Consider the following 23,690-nt stretch of genomic DNA (forward strand, 5'->3'; position numbering starts at 1 on the left):
AACGGCACGAAGCAAAATCGATGAAGAATATCCAATCTGCAAGATGAGGAGTTAATGGATGGGACGTGCTGGGACACAGGAACATCCCATAAGGGACACCAGGGGGACAGCAGCGAGATGATAGAGAGAAGGGCCACCAGGAGCAGAGCGGTATTTTAAATACAGCCATAGGAAACCAATCTGTCTGGAGGAAAGGGACCTGGAGGATCCGATCAATAGCTCATATAGAGAAATTAGCAGCATGCTGCTGGCTGTGAGAGGTGCCGAGGGAATGCACGCTCCTCCTCCAGCCGATGTGAGCAACAGCTTTTGGTGGGCATGGGGTGACGGTTGGACCTGAGGATCCTAGAGGTCTTCTCCAACCTTAATGAGGCTACGATTGTGTGAGTGAGCACGGTGGGCATGGGTCGATGGCTGATGATCTCAGAAGTCATCTCCAACCTTAACCACGGTCCCAAGCAGGCAGCCAGGCCCTTGCTCACTTCTTTCCTCTGTCTCAAGTAATCCTGGAGGCGCTCAGCACTGCAGCCAGGTCAGCCCCAAAGTCCCCTGATTTTGCATGGCAGAGGCCTGCCCCCAGCTCGTTACAGATGCAGGTGGTTGCTTAATTGCACTCTGATCACCAGGAAGAGCCCGGCGAGCATTGAGCGGGCAGCTGCAGCTGCACACAGTGCTGATACCTGCTCCCGGCAAGGGGACTGCAAGCACTCCACTGTTACAAGGCTTTTACTAGTAAATTTGACGCAGTGACCATTTAACTCGAGGGTAATTACAGGAGAAGTATTTAATGGAATTGAAAGTGTGTCCAAACCCCCGCGCTTCTGCTAGTGCAGCAGAATTTAATGTGTCGCATGCCAGGAGGGAAAGCTCTTCAAAGGCACTCTTTGAACCCTTGGAAACGCTGAAATATTGCTGGGTTTTTCCATCCTGCTGAGCACCTCTCCCACCTGGAACCGCTCATTGTGCAGCACCGGGTTGGCACTGCCATATCCCAGCGTTGTCCTGTAGTTGCAGCTCACAGCCACAGCCGCCCCGTGGGCATCGGTCAGCATCTGTGCCTGGAGTGCTCTGGGCTGCTGACGTTATGCTAGGCAGAACGAGGCCCACCAGCTTATGGACACCCACCATTAGCACCCACGTGGGCAGCAAGGATGGACTTGTCTGTTCAGGCAGGAGAGCTGCAGCCGACCGTAAAACGTGATTCCAAATTCCCCCAGCCGAGAGAGAGGAAAAAATCCAATCTTCTCAAAGCAAGCAAATGCTAAGGCTTTTATTTTGTATGTTAAATACCATCTATTTGCCACCAAGATGAAAGCACTGAATTTTGGCCTTTCTGTCCACCTTTTGCAACAGCTCCTGGACAGCTCTGCATCGACAGAATTAATTCCATGAGAAAATCCATTCGAGACTCGTGTCTCGCTCCCGCAGAAGTGCGCAGTGGCAGCAAGCAGGAGATATAAGCTCTTAATTAAAAACAAAGAGAACCTCTATCCCCCAAGGCCTTTCTTTCAACAGCACTGGTTAGGGAGACCATATTTTTCATTTTCCCAATAAAAACAGCCACGAGCCTCAGCTCTTTGAAGACCCTCATCAGGGCCTCTAAGCTGCATGAAATTAAGAAAGAAGAAACAGCTTCATTTTGTTTTGCAGAGTACAATCTTGAGTTACCGTTCGAGGCAGAAAAACAACATCTGCTCCAAATACCTGCAACGTCCCAGCCAGGAGGGCTGCAATTCTGCACCCCAGCACCTTCCTGCAGGCGGTTGCCTATGGGAGCTCTGCCACCTGGCTCTTTTTCATGGGTGATTCCTGCTTGAGTGCTTGGATGGGGGCAGGCTGGCTGAGGAGCCTGCTGGCACAGTGGGGCCATTGGGTCCTGGGGTGAGCTGGGAGGAATGCTTGATTGCAATTAGACATGCATGGTTGGCCTTGCAGCCTCTTGCTTATCAATAAGAGCGTCGCTTCCGGGCAGCAGGGCACATCCCCAGCACTGTCAGCAATGAAAGGAATGGGCTCAAGAGGTGAAGAGCTTACAGAGGGAAAGGATGAAAACACAGATGGAGTTGGTGCCTGTGGGAATTATTCCCCAGCCAAAATAACCTTCTAGGTCATTTCCACAGCTACCACAAAAGCATCCAAGCCCGTGCAGGAGCCAGAAGCCAGTGTCACCAGCCCAGCACAGCACTGCTGGCATTCAGCTCACATCAGGCAGTGCTCACGCTGTGTTCTGCAACCTTGAGCCTGCTGCCTCCAACACCTGCAGGAGCAAAAGGAGTTTGCTCACTGCTCAGAAGCCACCAATGGCATTGGGATGGTTCCTTGCCTGAGCCCCAGAGGGCAAAACTCAGCTGCAAGCTGGAGCTGGTGCCAAGGCAGGAGGGATCTGATGCTGGAAGCCTCGTGCAGCCCATAAACCTGCTGCTGGACAGAAATGTTCAATGGGGAGCACAGCATGGGCGTTCTGCAGCAATCACAGTTACAAACAGCCTCTTCCCAGGGGGGATCAGCAGGATTTTGTCCTAATGCTAACCACAGTGCTGCTGAACGGCTTTTATGAAAACTAATCTACAAGAAACACAAGGGTTGACCTGATGCACTGGGAAATGTCCCTGTGTCTGCCCTGCTGACACCTACAGCAGAGCCTCTGTGCTTTTGTCCTCACATGGGGTGGGGGCTCTGGGGGTCCCCTCTGCCCAGGGGAGTGCAGTGCTCCATCCATGGCCCCTGTGTGACGCTGTGCTGTGAAGTCCCTGAGATCAGCTCTGAAACCCCGCCTGGGGAGCACCAATAATCTGAAGTTAGCATGCAGCTCTTCAGCAACAAAAAGCCAAGGTTCCTGGAAACCGCCTGATATTTGGGGTTGGGCTGCTGAAAGGGGAAGGATATCCCAGTGCTGCTGCTGCTCAGAAATCTCCTTGCCAAGAAAGAAGATCCTGGAGGCTTACGCTAAAGACACCAGGACTTATCTGCTCAGGTGTTACAGCAAATAGCACCAAGCAATAAATATTCCTGAGAGCAGAAGAGGAGCGTTCCTGGCTCATTTAGACACACGTGGGCGAGGGCGGGCGTGCACACAGCATCTGCTGATCCTGGGGAAAACAACAGGCAGAGAGAGCTCAGCTCGCATCACACTCCTTGCTTCGAGAGGCAGCCTCCTCCTCCTCCCAGCTCCTCCATCCTTCAGGGAAGCCATGCAGCCTCCTTTGGGAACCTCCGAGGACAGCAGCAGCCCTTGCACCTCCCCTGTGACAAAAGGGAATGCAGACCCCGTGCTGGCCATGTGTGGGAGGCTGGGTGTGCTGTCAGCTGGGACACACATGCCACGCTTCCCCAGCAATGACAGGATGCGATGGATCTTGCTGCTCTGCCCATGGCACTGCCCAGCCCTACCGAGTGCCCAGCAAGTCCTCCTGTCATGCAGAGAGGGCTGTCTGACAAATTAAGATGAAACGTGGCCTCGCTTCCAGCTTGGCAGAAGCTATTTTAGGTTTTGAGGAGAGATTTGAACTGAAAGCTCAATAATCCCACAGGATCGATGGGTTTCCCACCTGCGGCTGAGACGGGATGGGAGAAGAGGAGCGCCCCTCTGTGCCAGCCCTGAGCACCACGCACTGCATGCAGGGCAAAGCTCAGCACCCTGCATCACCTCCCTGGGCAGCAGCGTGGCCAGCAGCACAGCAGGATCCACACTGTGACCCATGGGTGGGCACTCAGCCCCTCCACAGCTGCCCCGAAGGGCCGAGCTCCCACCCTGCACAGCGCATCAAAGCGGCAGCTCCATTCCAGCTGCCCAGGGTTTTAAAGGCATTTTATCTTTAATTAATTCCTTTGAAGCCTTTAGCAGATGCTATCTCGGCGCATCCAGCGGCCCCTCTCCCATCCCTCCTGCTTCACCCCCAGCAGGGCAGATTTTGCCCACACCACACTCCGAGCAGCACAGCACAGGGCAGCACCCACAGCCCCACAGCCACACTGGGGTCCCCAGCACTGCCCACAAGCCCTGTTCTGAGCACGCATGCCAAATCCATTGCATACCGGCCATCAAATACCCATTAGGAGCAGCAGACGGCACATAAAGTCTTCTGCCTTATAAAGCACTTAAAGGTTTAATTAAAGATGGCTTTTTTTTTTTCTAATCACACAGACAGGAGAGCTTCAGTGCCCAGCTTTCAGCAGTCCCTGATTCACCCCTTTGGCTGAGCCGTGCCGGGAGCACAGCGGCCCTACAACCTTTACCTCTCCAGCACTCCGGAGTTTTAATTATTTCTCTCCTTCCATGCTCCGTCGTAAAATGGATATGACAGCCCCCGAAAAAAGGAAGCACATTTCTGAAAAGCATAAGCATAAACTACGCCTGGGTGAACATATTGAGGCCCCATCTGACTGCCATCAGCACTCTTGCCAGGCGCTGAGCAGACATAGGTGGCACCGGGATAAACACACCTGATTGTCAGTTTACTCGCTGCAAAAAAACAAAACAGAAACCCTTGCACGCCAACACCCACCACCAGCAGAGCCGCACGCCCCATTTTGCTCTTTTCTTTTGGATGCTAGAAGCAATCACTTGTCTGTCTTTCTCCTCCTAAGCAGGATATTTGCCGTTCCACGGGAATTTTTAGCCTTGTTTTTCTGTCGGTGAGTCACAGATAAATGGCTCCTGTCTCCTTTTTTTCCCCTTCACCAAGCAGGAGTGGGGTGAGAGGAGGAAGACCTGAGTGAGATTGCGCTCACTGCTTGTCCAACCAATTGATGCTGCGTTGGCTGCACCGGGAGCCAAAGGGACGGCACCCACAGTGCCATCACAACCCGGGATGGGTGCTCACATCCCCTCCTTGGGGCCACTCCAACGTCACCCATCCGCAGGGAGCTCCTGTGATGTTGGCCTATCTGATGCTGGCCGAGGCAAAGCGGGAGCACAAACAAGTTACCTAATCCTCATTTGTAACCATATGTTTTCCCAGGCAGAGAACAAACACTTCCAGCCGCTGCTGCTTATGTAACTGAGCAGTGGAAGGAGAAATGGGCGTCAAGGCACAGCTGGTCACTTGACGTGGGGCTGAAGGTGACCCCAACGCTCCCGGTGCCCTGCAGCTCCCTCCTGCCATTCCCTGCCCAAGGGGAAGCAGGCAGCAGTGGGATCCATCATCCCACAGCAGTGTTAGCTGATAGCAGCGTGGGCTGGAGGTCTCCTGGCTGCTCGACACGGATGGTGGCAGCAAAAGCAAACATGGAGCTCAGGCACTTTTCAATCTAGGCTGGACAGGCTGAGATCAAGGCAGCCTTTAGCCTTTAGCACCCGCTCTAACCAGTGGACAAAGCCTTTAGCCTTTAGGATCCACCACATGGCAGAAAGGAGATCATTAATGAAAGCTCTGATCCCACAGGAGCTCCCTCCCTCCCCAGGGCCAGGGCTGGGGGCTGCTATGCTCCTCAGCATCCCAGCATCAGCACAGCGATGTCCACATAGCAGCACATCTGATAGGGGACGAAACACATCACACCCTGCTCCCAAAGCCTCTGCCAAAACCTCCAAAAACTCAGGAATCATTACTGATGCTAATTAAGCCAGCTGATTCTAATGCGTTTTTTCTAAGGTTGTGTAGGTTGAGAGCTTTTCACCACTATAAATGATTTATTTAAGTTAGGGAAAAACCAACCTCAGTGTCACTCCTTGCTAGATAAATTCATTGGGATTAAGATTAGATCATAAAATTCCTTTTCGTTTTCACTAGAAAATCACTGTGGGCTAAAAGCAGTCAATGCACAATGAATATGCTCTGTAAACTGTACAACAGTATCCCACAGTTTAATATTGGTAATAACAAATATAATTTGAAATAAATGGGAACCTGCTTTCTCATCCATGTCCATGCAGCAAATTGTGCTGGTGGAAAGTATTACAGTAAGTGAGTGCTGCACTAAATTTGATTACGGAAGATGGTTTGTGGATGTATACTGATAATAGGAAGAATACAGCAAGCTGCTAGAAAATGTCTCAGATGAAAGTGATGATTCAGAGCTTCCATTTTTTTCCCAAGCACTCATTTGAAATCACGCCCTTATCTCAAAGCTGGGCAGTGGGAGCCCATGCCACAGCCCCCAGTGACAGCCTTCTCTGGATGCTGATTTGCCACCCACCCCAGTGAGCCTCCACCATGGGCTGCACTCAGCTGTGTTCTTCAGCACATCAACCCCTGGCATCACTACCACTACCCTGGGCCGTTTCAGGATGGAGCCAGAGCTGAGCAGAGCATCTGCATGGTGATGTGCCCAAAGGCCCTGGCATACAGAGGAGCTGGGACTGCAGGAAAAAAAAACACCCCAACCACAACAACCACAAGACGAACCACAACAACTGCAAGACAAAGCACTCCAACCAATGGATAAAGCACCACAACTGATGGACAAGCCAATCCAACTCATGGACCAACGGCACCAACCCATGGGCAAACCACCCCAGCTGATGAACAAACCACTCTAACTGCCAAACAGCACCAACTGCAAAATAAACGACCCCAACCAATGGACAAATCACTCCAACCGATGGACCAACTGCTCCAACCAAAGGACAAACCACCACAACTTAAGGATAAACCACCTCAGATGACAAACAAACCACCCCAACCACCAGACCAAACTCGAGCATCCCCAGAACCACGGCACAGGACCCCGTGTTCCGTCCTGCGAGTGGGTGAGCGCGGCGCTCGGTGCCTGCCTGGTACCTGCTGTGTCCCCCAGGCCACGGGGTGGACGCGCGTCCTTTCCACCACTGCTGTGGCCGGCAGCTGGCTCAGAGGTGCTGGCACGGCCACGGGGCTCCTCGATGCCAGGCGTGGGAGCTGGGCTGCTGGGGGTTGGCACGGTGGCAACGGTGGTGGCGGCGGTGGTGGCAGCGGCGGTGGTGGTGACGGTGGTGGTGGCGGCGGTGGTGAAGATGCTGGGCAGCGTGCTGCTCTCCAGGGAGTCCTCCTCACCCGTGGGGCCCCAGACGATGACCTCGGGCAGAGCTGTGGGCCGCCCATCACGTGGAGCAAAGCCACGGCCTCGCAGCTGTCGCCGGGCGCGGGGCAGGGGGACGGGGGGGTGGGCGGCGGGCACGGGGGGCACAGGGCCAGGGGGGGCTGGGGCGGCGGGGCTCCTCGCTGCCCCCTGTGCTCCACAGCACACCACGGGGCAGTCTGTGCCGCTGTGCCGACCGTGGAGAGAGACGCGTCCCGGCGGGCTCGCAGCTGGCAAGGTCCATGGCGAGGTGGAACATGGCTATCAACATCCAAGCATGGCTTCCTAGCGGGCAACCTGACCTGCGGGCAGACACAGAGCATGTTAGAAACCAGGAGAGTGCGGGCAGCACAACCAACCCCTTCCACAAGCTGCGGAGCAGCACTCATCAGCCCAGCTACCTCTGACCCTGACACTCCCAACCCTCTCAGCACTGGGATGGGATGCTGCCACCTCCCCAAATGGCATCACAGGACGCTCCAGCCACCTGCTCCCCTTCCTGCTGCCCACACGGCGACAGCACAGACACCAAAGCGACATCAAAGCCAAGGCTGCATGCAAGAAGAACATCTATGGGCATCCTTCCATCCCTCCATCTGCATCAGGAGCGGCCAGCAGAGCTGACCCAGGGGATGCAGCCCTCCCTCATTTCAGGGCTCCCTCACCAAGCGCTCAGTGAGCGAGCACACGGGAGCACAGCACGCTCGCTTCACCATGCGTAACCCACTTGTCATTAATCAGGTCGCCGTGACTCGAAAGCAGCCCTCGCTCTCGCCGGGCGCAGGCTGGGCACGGAGCACCGAGCCCCACCGTGTGCTGCTGTGTGCGAGGAGCAAAGCCCCGAGCATGGAATGATGAGCAGCCGTTGAGCTGCGCCCTCGCTGCAGATCAAATGGAAACCACGCTGAACTGTCGGCAGGTTAATTATTTCAAATTTTGCTTTGATGTAAAGTGCCACCGCTATTTCATGTCAAATCTCTCTTTCTTCTCCGGTTGCATCTTGCCTTGTAAAGCTCTGCTCTAACTCATGTCTCCCCCTGTGATGTCAGCTCATGTGAAGCGCAGTGTTTCACTGTGAGAAAACACCTGAAGTACGCAGGGTTGGGTTTTTTTCCTGCTTCTTTTCTTTTTTCCCAGAAAGAAAAAAAAATCATTAGGCCAAGGCCCGAAAATCTTTACTTCATTTTATTCAGCATTTACACAAGAAAGACTTTTGTTGGACTCAGCAGGAGTTAATGAGAGCTTTATATGCCTAAACAGAGTAATCCTCCACAGCGCTGCACCCCGTAAAGCCATTGGTAGCACCACAAAATGTGCATCTGGTTGACAGAAGAATTTGTATACTCCCTCCGTGCGTGAGCAAATGAAGCCAATGGAGATGACCTGGATACTCTGAGGCGCAGTCTTTTTCTGTTCAAAGCATCTTTTTTTTTTTCCTCTCTCCCTAATTGGCTTTTTTTTTTTCCCAAAGCATAACAGCATTTATTTTGGGGAGGAAAAAGGCGATGCACGGAAAGAGTGCAGAAGGAGAAAGGGAAGAGCCAGAAACAGACGACATGAACCAAAATAGTTCAGGCTGGGGGAGGAAGAATTTCAAGATGCGAAAAAATAAAAATAAAAATACAACACAGGAACAAATGCATCGTTGGTGCATTTCTCAGAACGCAGCACCAAAGGTGCCCTCTGTGTTGGTGGCACCTTGTCCCCAGGAATGGGTGCCACAGGTTTGGAAAGGGAACCAGGGGTATCTGCCCTCCTGTGCCGGCTTCACGGTGCGAGGTGTCGAGAGCTGAGCTGCACACTGACCCACAGTGTGGAAGCAACCAGATTTTGGAACAGAGATCATCTCCATGTGCTGCATGTCAGCGGCTCAGAGAAGTGAGAAGTCAGGCGTCCGGGTACCCAGAGAGCATTCAGAACAGGTTCACCTTAGCAATACTCACAGCTAAGGGGAGGTGCAGGCAGCCCCAGCACAGCACTTGGTCGTGCACACACACAGCAGCACGCCTCGCTGCCTGCCCGCTCCTCCACGAGGAAGGAAGCAGTGCAAATGAGGCACTTTTATTAATAACTGCCAAAGGAGGAGAAGGAAAACGCAACCAGCCCAAACTCAGCTGTCGCTACGGCCCTGCTGTTGTCGCTGAGCTTCTCAAAGACAAAATATCGCTCCCCAGTACTCGGGGTTGGTGGCTCATGGACAAAGGCAGATTTCTCTTCTCATTTTCTCCTGCTTGCTGACAACATTCCCAAGTCGCAGCAGCAGCTCACAGGGCTCAGCTCCAACCCAAGCACCATTTCAGTGCTGCCCTGCAGCTGGGAGCAGACACAGCGTGCAACCCTGGTCACTGTGTGGGTCACAGCAGAAACACCATACCCAAGCACAGACAGGGACATTCCTCCTCCCACCCTCGCTGCCCAGGGCTCGGTCTGGCTTTGAGCAATGCCACCGAGGTGCTGTCACCCCCCAAGCATCCTCCTGGGCACCCCATGGGCTGGCAGGGCCCCAGGAGGAGTCCGCTGGGCAGGAGCTGAGAGCACGGTTGCCTCTCTGGGATTTGGTGTGCCACGCCACGCGATCTTTGGAGGGCTTTGCAACAACAGAAGAGAAAGTGTCCTTCAGAATAAATAGCAGCGTGTGGGAGTTGCCGTCGCCAAGGCAACGCAGGCGATGCGCGCAGAGCGGCGCTGGGGATGCGGCAGCGCTGGAGGCTGCGGGGTCCCGGGGCTCTGTTGGGAGCAGCCCCTTTCCCTGACCCCATAGCAGGAGGGGGGACTGCGGCTCGCCGCCCCAAGCTCCAAACCCCACGTCCTGCAGGTGCCAGAGGTGACAAAACACGGGGCAGCCCGGGCAGCAGGGCCACGTCTGCCCCAGAGATCCATAATGGCACCGCTCCAACACGAGCTACTCCATGAAAGCCCCGTGCCATGGGCACACTGAAACTCAGGAGCTCTGTGCCCCTGTGCTCCTCTCACAGCCGGCTGCACGTCCCTGCTCACCCCAGGAGCTGCAAGTCGCTGCTCTGCGGGCTGCCGGCGCGACTCAGAGGATGAACGATCTTTGCTGATGCATCAAATGGCACAAAATCCTCCTCCAACCACTTGAGCTGCGCTGCCAGGCAGCAAGCAGAGGCCAAGGAACAGCAGTGCCCTCAGTGCCACAGCAGTCAGCGCTCAGTGCAGCCACAGCTGCGGCTCCACAGGGACCCAGGGGGCAAAATTGGGATTTTGGTTATCCACGAGCCCCTGCCCACCCCCTGCTATTTTTCCCACTGCAAAGGATGGAGGGGAAAGCATGGGGAATTAAGGCTCTTTCTTGTGGGGTGAGGGAAGCCCAACTGAACTTGGAAATTCAGTCAGGAAAAGAGCAGAGCAGCAGGAAGATTTGAAGTGATGGAAACCCTTTATTGCCCTCCTTGCCCAGGAACCTTCCTGCCCACGTACGACCAACTCCTCCCGTGGGTTAATGGCTGTATGAAGGCCTTATTTTCATCCAGCAAGAAAAACTCCTACAAATATTTACACACCCCCACTGACAGCTACAAGAGTTGCTGGCTGATTTCAATGCAACTGCCCAGGTAATTACAGTGATTGCATGCACAGGGACCATGGGGGTGGCACCCCAGCAGCAGCCCCCACCTTGCTCCAGCAGCATGGAGACAGAGCAAGTTAAAAGGGACCATGAGCCAGGGTTTAATTTCCCGGCAGAAATAAAAACATGTAAATATTTAGTCATTTGTTTTCCCTCCCTTTCCCCCCTGCTCTTTTGGAAAGGGCCAACTCAGACATCAGCCATAAATTTCCGCCAGTGAGATTAAATCCCTCGGTCGGAGGCACAGCGGAGCGAGGGGGAGAAGCCGGCACGTTTTGCATTCTAAGCTGAGCTCGTGACAGCCCACGCCAACACCACAGCACAGCCCTGGCCATGAGCACGGTGCTCCAGGCATCCTCCAGCATCCCAGAGCATCCCATGGAGCACCTGCTGCAGCACAGCCTCATCGTGGGGATTTTGTGTCTTTCAGCTCCAAGCGCTTTGCTGGGCAGAGGCGATTTGTTTGCAGGGTGATGGAGATACCTGAGCTGAAGGCACTGAGAGCATTTCTGCCAGACCCGCTGCTTCGTGTGATCTGTCCTCCCCGTATGAAAATCCTTTTCCAAATCCTCTCCAATGCAGCTCTCTGCTTTGAAGATCAGGGAGGCCGGCACTTCAGACACAGCTTCACTTGAGGAGCTGCACAGGCCTGATCTCTCCACGCTTTGCATCTCAGTGACATCACCCCAGTGATGCTGTCATGCCCACAGCAGAGGTGTCACTCCCACAGGGCTCTGCCCATCTCTCCCCCTGGGAACACTGGTTCCCTGCCCATGGATGGAGCCTCACCTACTGCCAGGAGCCCAAGAGCACTAAGAGAAGCACTTTGTTAACTGGCAATCTCCAAGCACAGAAGAACCTCTCCTCTAAGATTCTCTCTGCTCTGCCATTACCTCCTCTGTTCTCACATCTCCCTCATTACTACATGAAATAGTGTGGCAAACCCAGGTCCAAGCCACGCCACGAAGGGAAAGCATCTCACACTGCCTCAAGGCAAAGCGTGCTGCTGCCCGTTCTCTCCAGGTGCCAATGACATTCACGGATCCTGCAGGAAGGGCACAGCAGTGCAGGGACAAAACCCTCTGCAGTGCTGCAGCTCTCTGTCCCACAGCCCACAGGGTTGCGTGGCGCCATGGGACGTGGGTTAATCCAACAGCTGTGTCACCAGGCTGAGCACCGCGTGCTGGAAATCCCTGAATTTGGTCATCTGTCAAAGCAATTAACCAGGATCAGGGCCATGGAGAGGCTTTGACAAATTGCAAAATACAAATTGTCAGCAGCTTGCAAGCCACTGGCAAATAACCCATTTCAGGGAAGCCTCAAAAGACGCACTCGAGTGTGACTCTAAAGGGCAGAGCAGCAGAGGTGCTGATTCGCATCCTCTCACACGGCGATGTTTGCTCTCCAAAACCAGCCCCCTTCTCCCATGACTGTGGAGACACTTCACAGGAGGCAGTAAATGCAGAATAGGCTGATTTTTAACGCAGGATTATACAAATGGAACCATTCTTCCATTTCATGCCTCATGTTAGGTAATGTATTGGTATTGCACAGGGAATCAAGGTTATGTCCTTGTTTGGATGATTTACGAACGGAGCACTTTACATCTCCAAACAGGGCGGAACAGAGACAGAACCATTCCCAGCAGGAACGGCAGGGCTGAGATGGGTGATGCTGGCTGCTCCAGGCTGGGCACAGCACCTTCATGTCGGTGTGATGGGAACCACGAGCATTGGTGCGGGAGGAGCATCGCTGCCTGCAGGCTCTGTGTCCTACACCAGAGCTCAGAGCACCACAGGAATACTGACAGAACTCCCTGGGTTTGCAAGGAGAAATGCTGCTGCACCTCAGGGCTGACTTTCACGCTGGAGCAAGGGGAAAGCAGCAGGTCCTTGGCCACAGCTGCCTCCTTCCAGCCCCGTGTTTCTGCACCATCCCTGCAGCGCAGCGCCCGTCCTTCGCTTCAAAGCTACAGAGCCATTGCCATGGAAATAAAGCATCGCCATTGCATTCTGGGGCCAAACGCCCCTCAGATGGGCTGGGAGGGGGAGAGCAGCAAATTCCCATGTGTGGATAATAGGGATGGATGACACCGTGGGATCTGGGGGGCCGTGCGGAGCAGCACTGTGCTGGGGCACTGCGTGGCTCCGCAGGACATCACAGTGCACCCAACCTCTGCCCAGAGCATGAGTTCCTGCAAGGTGATCATCAATGTGAGAAATCAGCTGCCAAGGTCTGGAATGCCAGGACCAGGTATTCAGGTGCAGCAGCCGGCTCAGCAGCACCCAGGTAAATTAAATGCACCTCATCACCACCTCTCCCTGTTACAGAACTGAGCTTCAGGATTACCTACTAATAAAAGTGGTATTTAAACAGTTCCTGAGTTCCTTTGCTCCCCCCTCTCTCCCTGCAAGTAATTAAACTGACAACACCTCGTGTGGTCAAAGGGAGAGGATTTATGACAACAGAAAATGAGGCAGAGGGTGAAGCAGCCCAAAGCCCATTGCCAAGCTGGGGACCAGCAGATAACCCTGCTTGTCCAGGACCAGCCCGGGGGGATTAATGCTGCCCTGGCATCCCAGTGCTCCCGCAGTGCCAGGCAGCAGCAGAGCTGCTCCCATCCACAGCACTCCTGTGACTGCCTTCAGCTCACCCAGCTGCAAATAAATAATTTTAACATTTGAATAGCGGCGAGTGGGGAAGGCATAATTAATACCCAGCGGTATCTCCAATATGCTGATCCTGTAGCGCAGCCCCTGCCAAGGCTGTCAGGGAGCAGATCTGGCTCAGCAGTGCTGCAGCCCCGTCTGTTCGTACGTTTGGGTCCTGTCCTTCCAGCACACGGAAAGGTCGAGCCCGAGCCCGAGGTGCTGCCTGCATCCAAATGCACGCTGTCCCAATGCAAGACCATGCCAACACCCTGCAAGGAGCAACGTGGTCTTGCAGAGCCACACCAGCAAGAGCAAAAACCCCACAGTCCGAGCGGGCATAAGCGATGCACGCTGCAAAGGCACGAGCAGATCTGTGCCACAGCAGCCACACACCTGGTCTGTGCCAAAGCAGAGCCAAACTCTCAGCCTGGGTTTCAATCTCAGCCCGTTTTCAAACATTCCAATGGATGCCAATGGGTTAGGGTTATGTTGATGTGGGGCGCCCAACATCCCCGTGCACATTGCCACGGATGCTGGTGGGATGCAGGGTGCTCAGCATCCCGTGTACATTCCAATGAATGCCAATGGGACGCATTCTGCTCACCATCCCCACGCACACTGCGAGGGATGCTGGTGGGACCTGGGTGCCCAGCATCCCTGTGTACGTTCTAATGGATGCTGATGGGACGCAGGGTGCCTGGTATCCCCGTGCTGGGAGCACCCTGCGCGGCACACACAGATAACAAGCAGCACCACAGATCTCCAGCACAGCCTGACTTGCTCTGACAAGGACACAGCATCTGTTATGGGCTGTTTTACCCGCTCGCGTGGGATTATTTCAGATAGGATTTGAAAAGCACCGGGGGCGGGCGGAGGAGAAGCCCAGGAAGGCAGCGCGTGCCTTCAGGCAGGGAAACGTCTTCAGCAGATTGCTGCGTCAAACCTGAGCTCGGTTATCCACCTGCTGCTGCTCCACAAAGCGCCCAGCCACAGCTCACGCGGCACCCGTGCGTGGGGCGGCTGCCCTGGGAAGAGCCGGAGCCTCCCAGAGACGTGGCTCAGCTCAGCACCGACAGAGCCAGTGCAGGGAAAGGGCCCCGGTGGTGCTCAGCCCAGCCGAGGTGCGCACACACCCAGGGCTGACCTGGCAGCCACGGCGCCCAGGCTGTGCCAGCAGCACTGAGCAGCGGCCGAACACAGCGCGCATTTAGCCGACAGAAGGGCATTTCATCGCGCTGCCCGCAGCAACACTCGCCGTCTGTCCCGCCTGCACAAAGGGTGGCTGTGAGAGCTGGCTTTCAGGCTCGAAACCTGCACCTGTCTCCCATTTATCTCCCTCTTCCCCCCCCCCCCCCCCGGGATTTTGCAGCAGCGTTGGGGATCAGGCAGCAGCAAGAGCCTGCAATTCAGATGCAACCGACTGGCAAGTTTCTCCCAGCACCATTTCCAAAAAATCTTCCAGAAAAGTCACGATCTCAAGCTCCAGCCTGCATGAAAAATGGAGATAAGAATCCAGAGCGCTGCCTTTTCTGCCACTGCCCTGAGAGCTGGGCACCCCCCCTTCCGAAAGTGTATTTACAGAATGGGGCTGCTGAAAGGAAGGGATTGCACGGGGCACTAAACCCATCAGCTCACAGCTTATCCCTGATGCAGGGAAGCATAAATAAGGACAGCGGAGTTCAGCTGCAGGCCCTGTCCCACCAGACCAGACCCCAGCACTAACAGGGGGCAGCAGCCCAGGGCCCCCACACCGTGTCCCCCCTTGTTCCCAGCACAGGCTGACAGAGGAATTGCATTTCCCTGCAGTCACAAACAAAGAACGAAGTCATATCCCTGCTTTGCTTGGGAACTTTCTCCTTTTTCCGCTGATCCCCTGTGGAATCCATCCATGAACAAAGCAGGTTTTTCTCCCCCAAAACCCACTCCCAGGAAGGCGCAGACCCCTGAAGGGCCTTCCACAAAATCACGGTATGAACTGTTACCACTTCTGACATTCTGATGCCAAAGCAGCCCTCACAATGCCCACGGGCTGCATGAGCCCAGCTCAGGACTGCCAGAACCCATGGCTTCCCCATGAAGAAACTGAGTGCTTATCTTGTTTTCTGAATTAATGTGCTCAGGCGCATCATTACAGCGTACACGGGAAACACTTTGATCTAAAAAAATAAGATAAGTCGGCTCAGTGTGCATTAAGTAGCAGCTTAACGAGTTTTAAAACAAAATAATTAAAACGGGTTCATTATACTGCTGTACCACAATACGACTGCACGGGAACGGCGCATCGCAGTTCACAGCGCTGCCTGCTGAGATATCCCACATCACAGAGGATGCTATCGCTGTGACAAAACCTGAGTCAAGAGCATCTTCTAATGTGGTTCGTAACGATGATCCCCCAAGGAGCTCTGGTGTCCTGGGAAGGAAAACGAGCCCTGAATCCCCTCGAGAGCCACTTCCTTCATCCCCATCCTACAGCCAGGGCGATCAAACTGATGTTGGGAAACGCAGCTGAGCTGGGCAGCATCACCAGCACAGTGCCCACGGATGGTGTTATCTCTGTTCATAGAATCACAGGATCGTTAGGTTGGAGAAGACCTCTAAGGCCATCACATCCAACCATCAATCCATCCTAACCATGCCCACCAATCACCACCACCACCACACCTCCACGGTTCTTGAACATGGATGTGACCCCACTGCTCCCCCAGGCAGCCCGTGCCAATGCATTACTGCTCTTTTGGAAATGTTCCCTAAAATCCAACCCGACCCTTTCCTGGAGCAATTTAAAGCCGTTCCCTCCTGTCCTATCAATTCACATCGCTGTAACTGAGATCCAGCCCTGGCTCTCCTCATGGGAAGTCCCAGGCAGCTCCACGAACACATGGATGCTCCGTCTGTCATGGAACCTCGGCAGTTGTACAGGGAAACGAATAAAGGGAAAGGGTAAAGGATTTCAAAAGACCCGATAACTGCTACAGAAATGGAGAAGATGAGAGAAATCAAGCTACTCAAAGGAAGCAGACAGATAGCTTTCAAGGAGCAAGAAATACAGTAAAAAATAGAAGAAGCCAAGCGCGCTTTGAAGGTAAGAAATGTCGATCTGAGAGCTGGGAGGAAGCAAAAGCAAAAGGATCCTGGCATGTGCTGGGAGCACAAATTGGCCATGGCTGAGCACCGGGGCCATCAGCTGCTGGGGAAGCTTGGGGCCGGGTGTGCTTAAGGGGAAACAGGGAACAGACCGGAAAGCTGAAGAAAAAAAGCAAAAAACCAAAATAGAAAGCAAAAGGAATAGAAATAGAAAGCAAGAACGAAATCCAGGGCAAAGGCCCTTGATCCCTTCATACAGAGGTTTAAATCCCCTTTTAGCGCCGACCAGTTTCTTTTCCCAGGGGAGGAGCAGCTCGGCGGGCAGCACAGCTGGCAGCGCAGCCCCATAGGGGAGCTGAGTCACCCAGCGGGGCCCGGTGTGGCTGCTGGGCACACGGCCCTGGGGGATGATTGCCAGTGAGTCAGAGAGCGCTGCGCCTCGCATCTCATTTCTGCAAGAGAGATTAAACTTTGCAGAGCGTTATCTTCAAAGGAGATGGAGGTCCCAGCCTGGCAGATCGGCGGTGACAAAAAGACTTTGCTCATCCCCTGGGTAAAGCTCTGCCATATGTGCTGTCTCCTGCAACTTCTCTGCTTTCCACGTTGCTCGCGGGCCGGCCCCAGCCGTGCTCAGCCCAAGTCACCCCATAATTCCTCCTTCGCTGCTGATGTCCTACAGGAGAGGAACTCCAGGGGAAACACTTCATTAAAAAAGAAAAGAAGATGAAACTCTCATCCCTCAGCATCAACGCTCAGAAAGAGCAACCTCAGCCAAAAGTTATTCACACCTGAAGACAGAAAGGATTAATTAGAAGCGTGCAGTGCAGCAGGCTGAGCTGGGTGCCAGCACTGCATCCGTGTGCCAATGGTGTGCGCAGGGAGGGGGCTGGGACTGCATCCCTTCCTGCAGGGATCCCACCCTGCACAGTACATCCCGTGCACAGCTCCCAGAACAAATGGTTCCGTCCTCATCCATCACAATGAGCAACGTTCAATTTGCCAGAGAATGGGCCACTTTGGCAGAGGAAATTCTGAATATTTCACTTGAGAGGATGCAAAAAGGGTAGAGAGCCTCTTAGAAAACCAAGAAACAAAATGATGAATAATATGTTCAATCTTCTCAAGGAAAACTTAATAAGAAAACCTATGAAAGGCAACTACTTGTAGAAAACGAGTTTATTCTTCTCAGGAGCTCTTTGGAAGATGATGCATGCCAACATCTGAGATTGCAGCGCTTCTTTTATTTAATGCAAAGCCACTCCAGGCTCAGCTGGAGCTCGGGGCATGCAGAGCTGCTCCCAAAGCTTTGGGCTTCTGCAGGAAAAAAGCAGAGCCCGGTGATGTCCGAGGTGGGGGAGGGAACGCAGCCACGAGCTGCCCGGCATCAATCACTGACGTCTCATTGGGCGCTTAAGTGGATGTCCTAATCCATGTCAATTAACTACCGCTTCATTACTTAAGTCCTGCAGACGAGGCAGGGAGATGCTATCGCAGCGCAGGAGCACAGCTGAGGTCACGTATGGATGGTGGCAATTAGAGGGCCACGTCCCTGGAGGCAGCGATGCGGGGACGGCCCAAGGCACTGACAAACCCTGGGGATCCCCCCGGCCCCTTCTGCCATCCTGGCGCCGCGCGTTGTGCTGACAACATAAATTAGCACTGTTAGCTCTCGAGAGCCGTAAGTGTTGTCTTGTGAGCAGCAATCCATCAGCTCTCCCACACGGAGCCACAATGGCTTTATGTACAGCCAGGATGCCACCATTATGCGATTCCCATTCCCTATTTATAGGGCCGTAAAGCACCGCTGGGGCGTTTATCAAGGAGAGATTCTCCTGGGCGTCCCAGGGCGCTGCAGGACGGATGTAGAGCCAGAACGATGGTGAGAGACAGCACCAATGCTCTGCAAAGCACTGCAAGGAGCACGGCTGCTCGCAGTGCTCTGGGCCGTGCACACCCTGGCTTCTCCCACATTAGGGCATGTGAGCGCTGACAAGCTCTGGTTGTTCCGTCTCCAAGGTCCACGCTTGTGTTTCTCTTGAAGGAAACATGTTCCCACTCTCTGACTACATGTTATTCTCGAGGCAGCTTTTACTCAGTCTTTATGTTGAGACATGAACCCGGAGCGCTGCGGGATTTGCAACGCTCCCATCCGCTCAGCAGAAGGAAAGCTTCACCGAGCTCAGTGCTGCTCGCCTCATCCTGACCCGGGCCAGCAGTAAATTCACAGCATGGGCTCTGCCTCTCCCCGCATCAGAGCTGAGAATGAAGCCTTCCGTGAGCAATGAGCTTCATTTTCATGTTTCTCCCAGCTGAAGTCCATGCACTTTCTTCTCCCCCGCAGCCAGCAGAGCGCAGGGCCGTGCTTTTGGGCAGGCAGTGCCTGGAGGTGCTGATTTCCATGAACTGCACATCCATCTCCAGCCAAGCCTGATGTCTGCTTCTTTTATCGCCATTGCTTGGTACCAGAAAGGCTGAATCACCTGAAGAAGAGCTGCATCCTCCTGTGCTTGGGGTCACGTCCTGGGGCTGAAGCTTGGAAAGCAAAGATGGGAGAGAGCTGGAGGGAGCTCCAGCCCCATATCCTGGACTGGGGCAGGGAAAGCACAAGGCAGCGTGGCCCCTTGGCTGGAGCACCACCAGCACCCAACCCCACACTTTGATGCCACAGGAAGGTTTCATTGTGGGTTGCTAAGGCCGGAGAGAGGAACTGACAAAACCAGAGAGCAGCAGCAGTTCCGTGCCAGACAGAACCTCATTTCATGAAGAATCCTCGCAAAACCAAATTAATGTTGAAGGATAAAGGTAGGTAAACCTCCCACAGTTAAGTTCAGGCCACAGAGGCTCAGTTTAAATCTCCCAGCAGTTCTGATTTAATCAATGTATTTCAAAGTGAAATTAGATGAAGTACATCTCCATCACAGGAAATTATGTAAGCTATCAAAGTCTGGAGTTGCAGGTCCCGGTAAGAAGAGCCAGAGGAAATATTCACATCAGCCTTAATTCCATTTTTAAAGAGGCAGTTCAGGTCCGGATTTGGGTGTTATTCAAGAGAAAGAAATCATCCCGATGGTGAATGGCTCATCCTGAAGAAAGGAGCAGTCGCTATTTGGAAGGAGGATGGGAAAGCACTGACAAGGCTGCCGCCTGCCCCCTCCTCCCAACACACTTGGCTGCAAGGAGCTCCCAATGGAAGAGCTTCTGGTCCCAAACCCAAACCACACTGGGCCTGAATCACCACAGCCCAATCCCTCATCACCAGCACTTAATGAGAGCGATGGACACGGCCCCGAGGTGCAGCCCCAGCTCCTGCTCCTCCAGCTCAGCATCCCGATGCCTTAATCCCTCCTCACAGTCCTCTCCCTATTAGCTATCTTTAAAGGCTTAAGCACGCATATATTTTCATAATGAACCTCAGACGTGTCTGGAGTCATAGATTATTCACACCCTATAGAGTTGTTGTGTAGCAGCTCTCCCTGTCAACCTGTGTACACACACAGAGCTACAAATAAGAAGAAGCAGTGCTGGGAGCCCTTTCGGATGAGGACAGGTAAGAACCAGGCTATGGGGCCACCCCCAGAGCCACCCTGCACCTCGCTCTACTTTCAGTCCACACTCTACGCACCGAAGAAAATTTAGCAATTCCTTATTTTTGGCAGATGACTGTTACATAAAGCGAGCCCAGGCTGCAGCATCCGAACGCCTCGAGCAGATGGGCAGCAGCTTCACACATCCCATGGACCCGCATGACAACGGAGGCACAACCGGCGGTGACGCAGGCGCTGCCTTGGTGGAGCTGCTGGGGGCACACAGACACATCCCCACATCCCAGCCCCACAACCTGCCCTGCTGCAACCCCATGGAGCCCGGCTTGAGGTGAGCCACGGTTCAGCCCCATCCAGGCCCCCACGTGCCCGGCAGTGCTGTCACCGTTACCCCATGCTCCAGGGAAGAGGCTGCTGAGCGTCGGCGCAGCCACTGCTGCCGAGGTGCGGAGCGCTGCGTAACGGCGCCCTTCATCCCAGCGTCACCACGGCTGCCAAGTGCTGGTGGCACCGGCTGAATTTCCGTGGCCATCACTGCGCCCAGGAGCAGCCGGCTCAGCCCTGCGTGGCTGCGGGATGAGTAAGGGCTCCTCGGTGGAGGCCATTAACTCCCACTGCTCGCTGCTCTCATTACTTCCCAGACTGCGAGGCTTGCATCTTTGACGTGCGGCTGCATCTACATCTGACAGCGTGAACCTGATGAGTGGAATTCACGGGAAATGTTTGCTTTGGCAGCAACGATCGGGCCCATAAAGTTCCCTCGGCGCAAACACAGAGGGATGTGTGCTTTTAATGAGTTGCTTTATACAATCAGGAAGAAACGGCCAACGATATTTTTTGCTCGTGCTGCAAATCACTCGGGAGCGGAACGCTGTAAAAACCGTGGCGTATCGTTTAAAATAGGAGAGTTGTAGCTATGGGAGGAGAGTCAGCAGGCACACAGCCGTCAGCCACCGCACGCACGCACTGACACAGCCCAATGCACACACAGCTGCTGGGTGTGCTCCAGGGCCAGCAGACAGCCCCCAGCCACCCCCACCCGTGGGCAGAGCGGACCCAGAGCTCAGCTGTAAGGCTGTGAACCCAGCCTGCTCGCAGCTCTGTGCAAAGTTCCCGTAGGTGAAAGCAAGGAAAGAAGCATTTTCAGCATGGGGGTCTGAAGGTCCTGCTTTGCTCAGCTTAAGAGAGCACGGCTCGTCTGCAAGGTCACGGAGCTGCCACTGCCCTGGGGCAGAAGGAATCCGATACAGAAGGAGCAGCACACACAGCAGCATCTCCCGGTGCCATCCAGCACACGGTGAAGCAGGCTCTGGCGAGGTCTGCTGCTCCTCTCAAAGCTATTTTTCTGGTTGTCTTTGAGAAAATGAGGGGAAACGGCATGGGAAATGTCAGAAATAAAGCCAGGAGCAATTAGAGTTAGAGAGAAGCGGGAGCAGCAGGCAAGGTTAGCAGGAAAGTTATCTCTTATTAAAAATAAAACACGGAGGGACTGCAGGCTGACGGGGTGGTGCGGAGGACAGGCTGGCAGCGAGGATCCAGGGCACGCAGCAAAGCAATTCACCGGGCAATTGGAGCAGAGAAGCAGCCGGCAGCTCCCATTTCCAAGGCTAAACTCCTCAAAAAATAAAAAAGCAGAGGGCGTCCTCTATTTCTAAGATTACAGTCTTCTGCCGGCTCCAGCCCTGGAAACAGCCCTCCGGTTCCACCGCTCTATTCATCTTCCACAAAAGAAATCCAAACTGGGAGGCACCCTGAAAAGCATCTCAGGTGCTTTGCCCAGGAGCAGTTCCTAAGGTCACAGCAGAGCTTCAGACTCCCCATCCTTCCCCACGCAGCGCATCCCCACCCGCAGCCCCAGCCCACGGCGGGGGCACAGCCATGGGGATGGGGTTGGGGCCGCTGTGCCCACGGCTGTGGGTGCGCAGGGCAGCACTGCCTGTAGCAGATAAAAGCCAGAACACAACCGATGGCAAACACAGACGTACAACAGAACCCAATGGCTTCTCCCGATTCTTCAGCACAGAAAGAAAATCTGAGCTCAAGTTTCACCTCCCAGGGCTTTAAATCCGAAGCTCGAGCCCAGTGCCAAAGCCTCCAGCGACTCCAAAGGGCTGTGCAGAAGCACCCTTGGCATCACCCATCCCAACAGTGAGCAGGGCACCCTGCTGAGCTCCAGCTCTGAGGGACCCCAGGGAGCAGCAGGAGGGTGAGGGGCCCTCGAGGTGCTGCGCAGGGCTGCTCCATCCATCCATCCATCCATCCATCCATCCATCCATCCATCCATCCATCCATCCATCCATCCATCCGTGTGTCCATCCCACGGCCACGCAGACCTCCCGGTCTCACTCCCTGGGGAACGCTGTGTATCCCAACCCCCATAGCCTTGTGTGGGGCAGTGGGATGCTCTGCACACCCGGGAAGCACAGCCCAGTGCTGCTGAGAGCTGCACGCACCGGGAGCTCCGCGGAGGCAGCGCTGCCTGACCCGCGCCCCACGCCACCGCTCGATTGTTCCGAATGGGACTTCTCAGATACAAAATTGGGTTGGGGGGAAAAGAAAGCTGCGCACCTCGCACAGCAGCGTCCCTTTCCTTACCCTTACGTGCTTCACACACTGCCGCTTTAAATGTATTCTACCGAAACACGGTCAAAATAAACAAAAATCGGTATTCCTGCAGCTTTAAGGACAGACATGCAAGGAGAGGGCAGGGGCTGGGTAAGTAGCGCTCTCCAAACACAATGCCACGAAAATAACAAGATTTCGGCTCAGATGACTTCGCGGCGGTAATGAAAATGCGTTACATAACACTTTGCCTCCGTCTCCTCCGCTTTGCAATTCTCGATTAATCTACAAAACACAGCCGTCCGTCCGTGGGCGCCGTACGCGCCCGGGGTGCCCCGGCCCCTCGCTTCCCCGGGAGCAGAGCCGGGCGGTGGGGCAGCCCGTCCGGGAGCCGCCAGATCACAGGGAACGGGCAAAGAAAAGCGGACGATCCATCTCACGTAGCGGGGCGACGAAAGGAGCCGGGAAGGGAGGCGAGCGGCGGCTCCCCGAGCGCTTCCCTCCGAGTCTCCGGGCGCGATCGATTCGCGCCCGCCGCCGCTCCCCGCCCGAACAAGTTCGCGATGGAAGTCCGGAGCCCCACCGCCGCCGCTTCCGCGGAGCGGCGCGCACCGCCCTGCCCTACCTGCTTCCCGGGAGCCGTTGTATCCACATGGTCACGTCTCCCGGCGCCGGCCCGGCCCGTCCCGGCGGGGCTCACCGCCTCAGCTCTCCATCCGTGCGCGCCGCCCCGCGCCCGCGGCGGCGCTCAGCGGCGGGGCAGGCGGCGCCCAGCGGTGCGGGCATGCCCGGGGGCCGCCCCGCGCCCGCGCAGCCGGCGCTCGGTGCCCTCAGCGGCGGCGGGGCAGCTGCGCGCCCGCGGAGGTTGCGCGCCCCATGGGCGGCGGGGTGGCGCGGGGCCCCTGCGGGCGCGGTGCGGCGCGGTCGGGTTCGGCTCGGCGCGCCCGCGCGTGTGCGCGCACCCGCGGGGCGGGGGGCCGCGGCTTTGGGAAGTTGCGCGGGGAGGAGGCGGGGGCGGAGCGGGGCGCGGAGCCGGAGCCGCCGCTCTGCCGCCGCGGGCGCTCGGAGCCGCCGCCGCGGAGCTCGTCCCGGCCGCCTCCCGCCCTTCCCGGGACGCGGAGCTCGGCCGCCGAGCGTCCCTTGCCTGCGCATGGAGAACGCCGAACGTTCCGTCCTCGGCGAGCCGTTACACACCCATCGCCCGCCGCTCCCGGAGCGCTGTCCGCGTCCGCGTTGCGCGCATCCGCTCCGCCCGGCACCGCG

The 23,690-nt window shown here is 55.3% G+C and overlaps 1 protein-coding gene across 1 annotated transcript in view; it reads right to left on the reverse strand.

Moving 5' to 3' along the window:
- The window catches only part of AJAP1 (adherens junctions associated protein 1), a 36,629-nt gene extending 13,480 nt beyond the window's left edge, over window positions 1–23,149 (reverse strand). The window contains 3 exon segments of the mRNA XM_048967725.1: window positions 6,723–7,083; window positions 7,085–7,301; window positions 23,053–23,149. Coding sequence (XP_048823682.1) covers window positions 6,723–7,083; window positions 7,085–7,301; window positions 23,053–23,081 — 607 coding nt within the window. The 5' untranslated portion in view covers window positions 23,082–23,149.
- Between the last annotated feature and the right edge of the window lie 541 nt (window positions 23,150–23,690).

The sequence above is a fragment of the Lagopus muta genome, chromosome 21 (assembly GCF_023343835.1).
Source record: "Lagopus muta isolate bLagMut1 chromosome 21, bLagMut1 primary, whole genome shotgun sequence".
NCBI lineage: Eukaryota > Metazoa > Chordata > Aves > Galliformes > Phasianidae > Lagopus > Lagopus muta.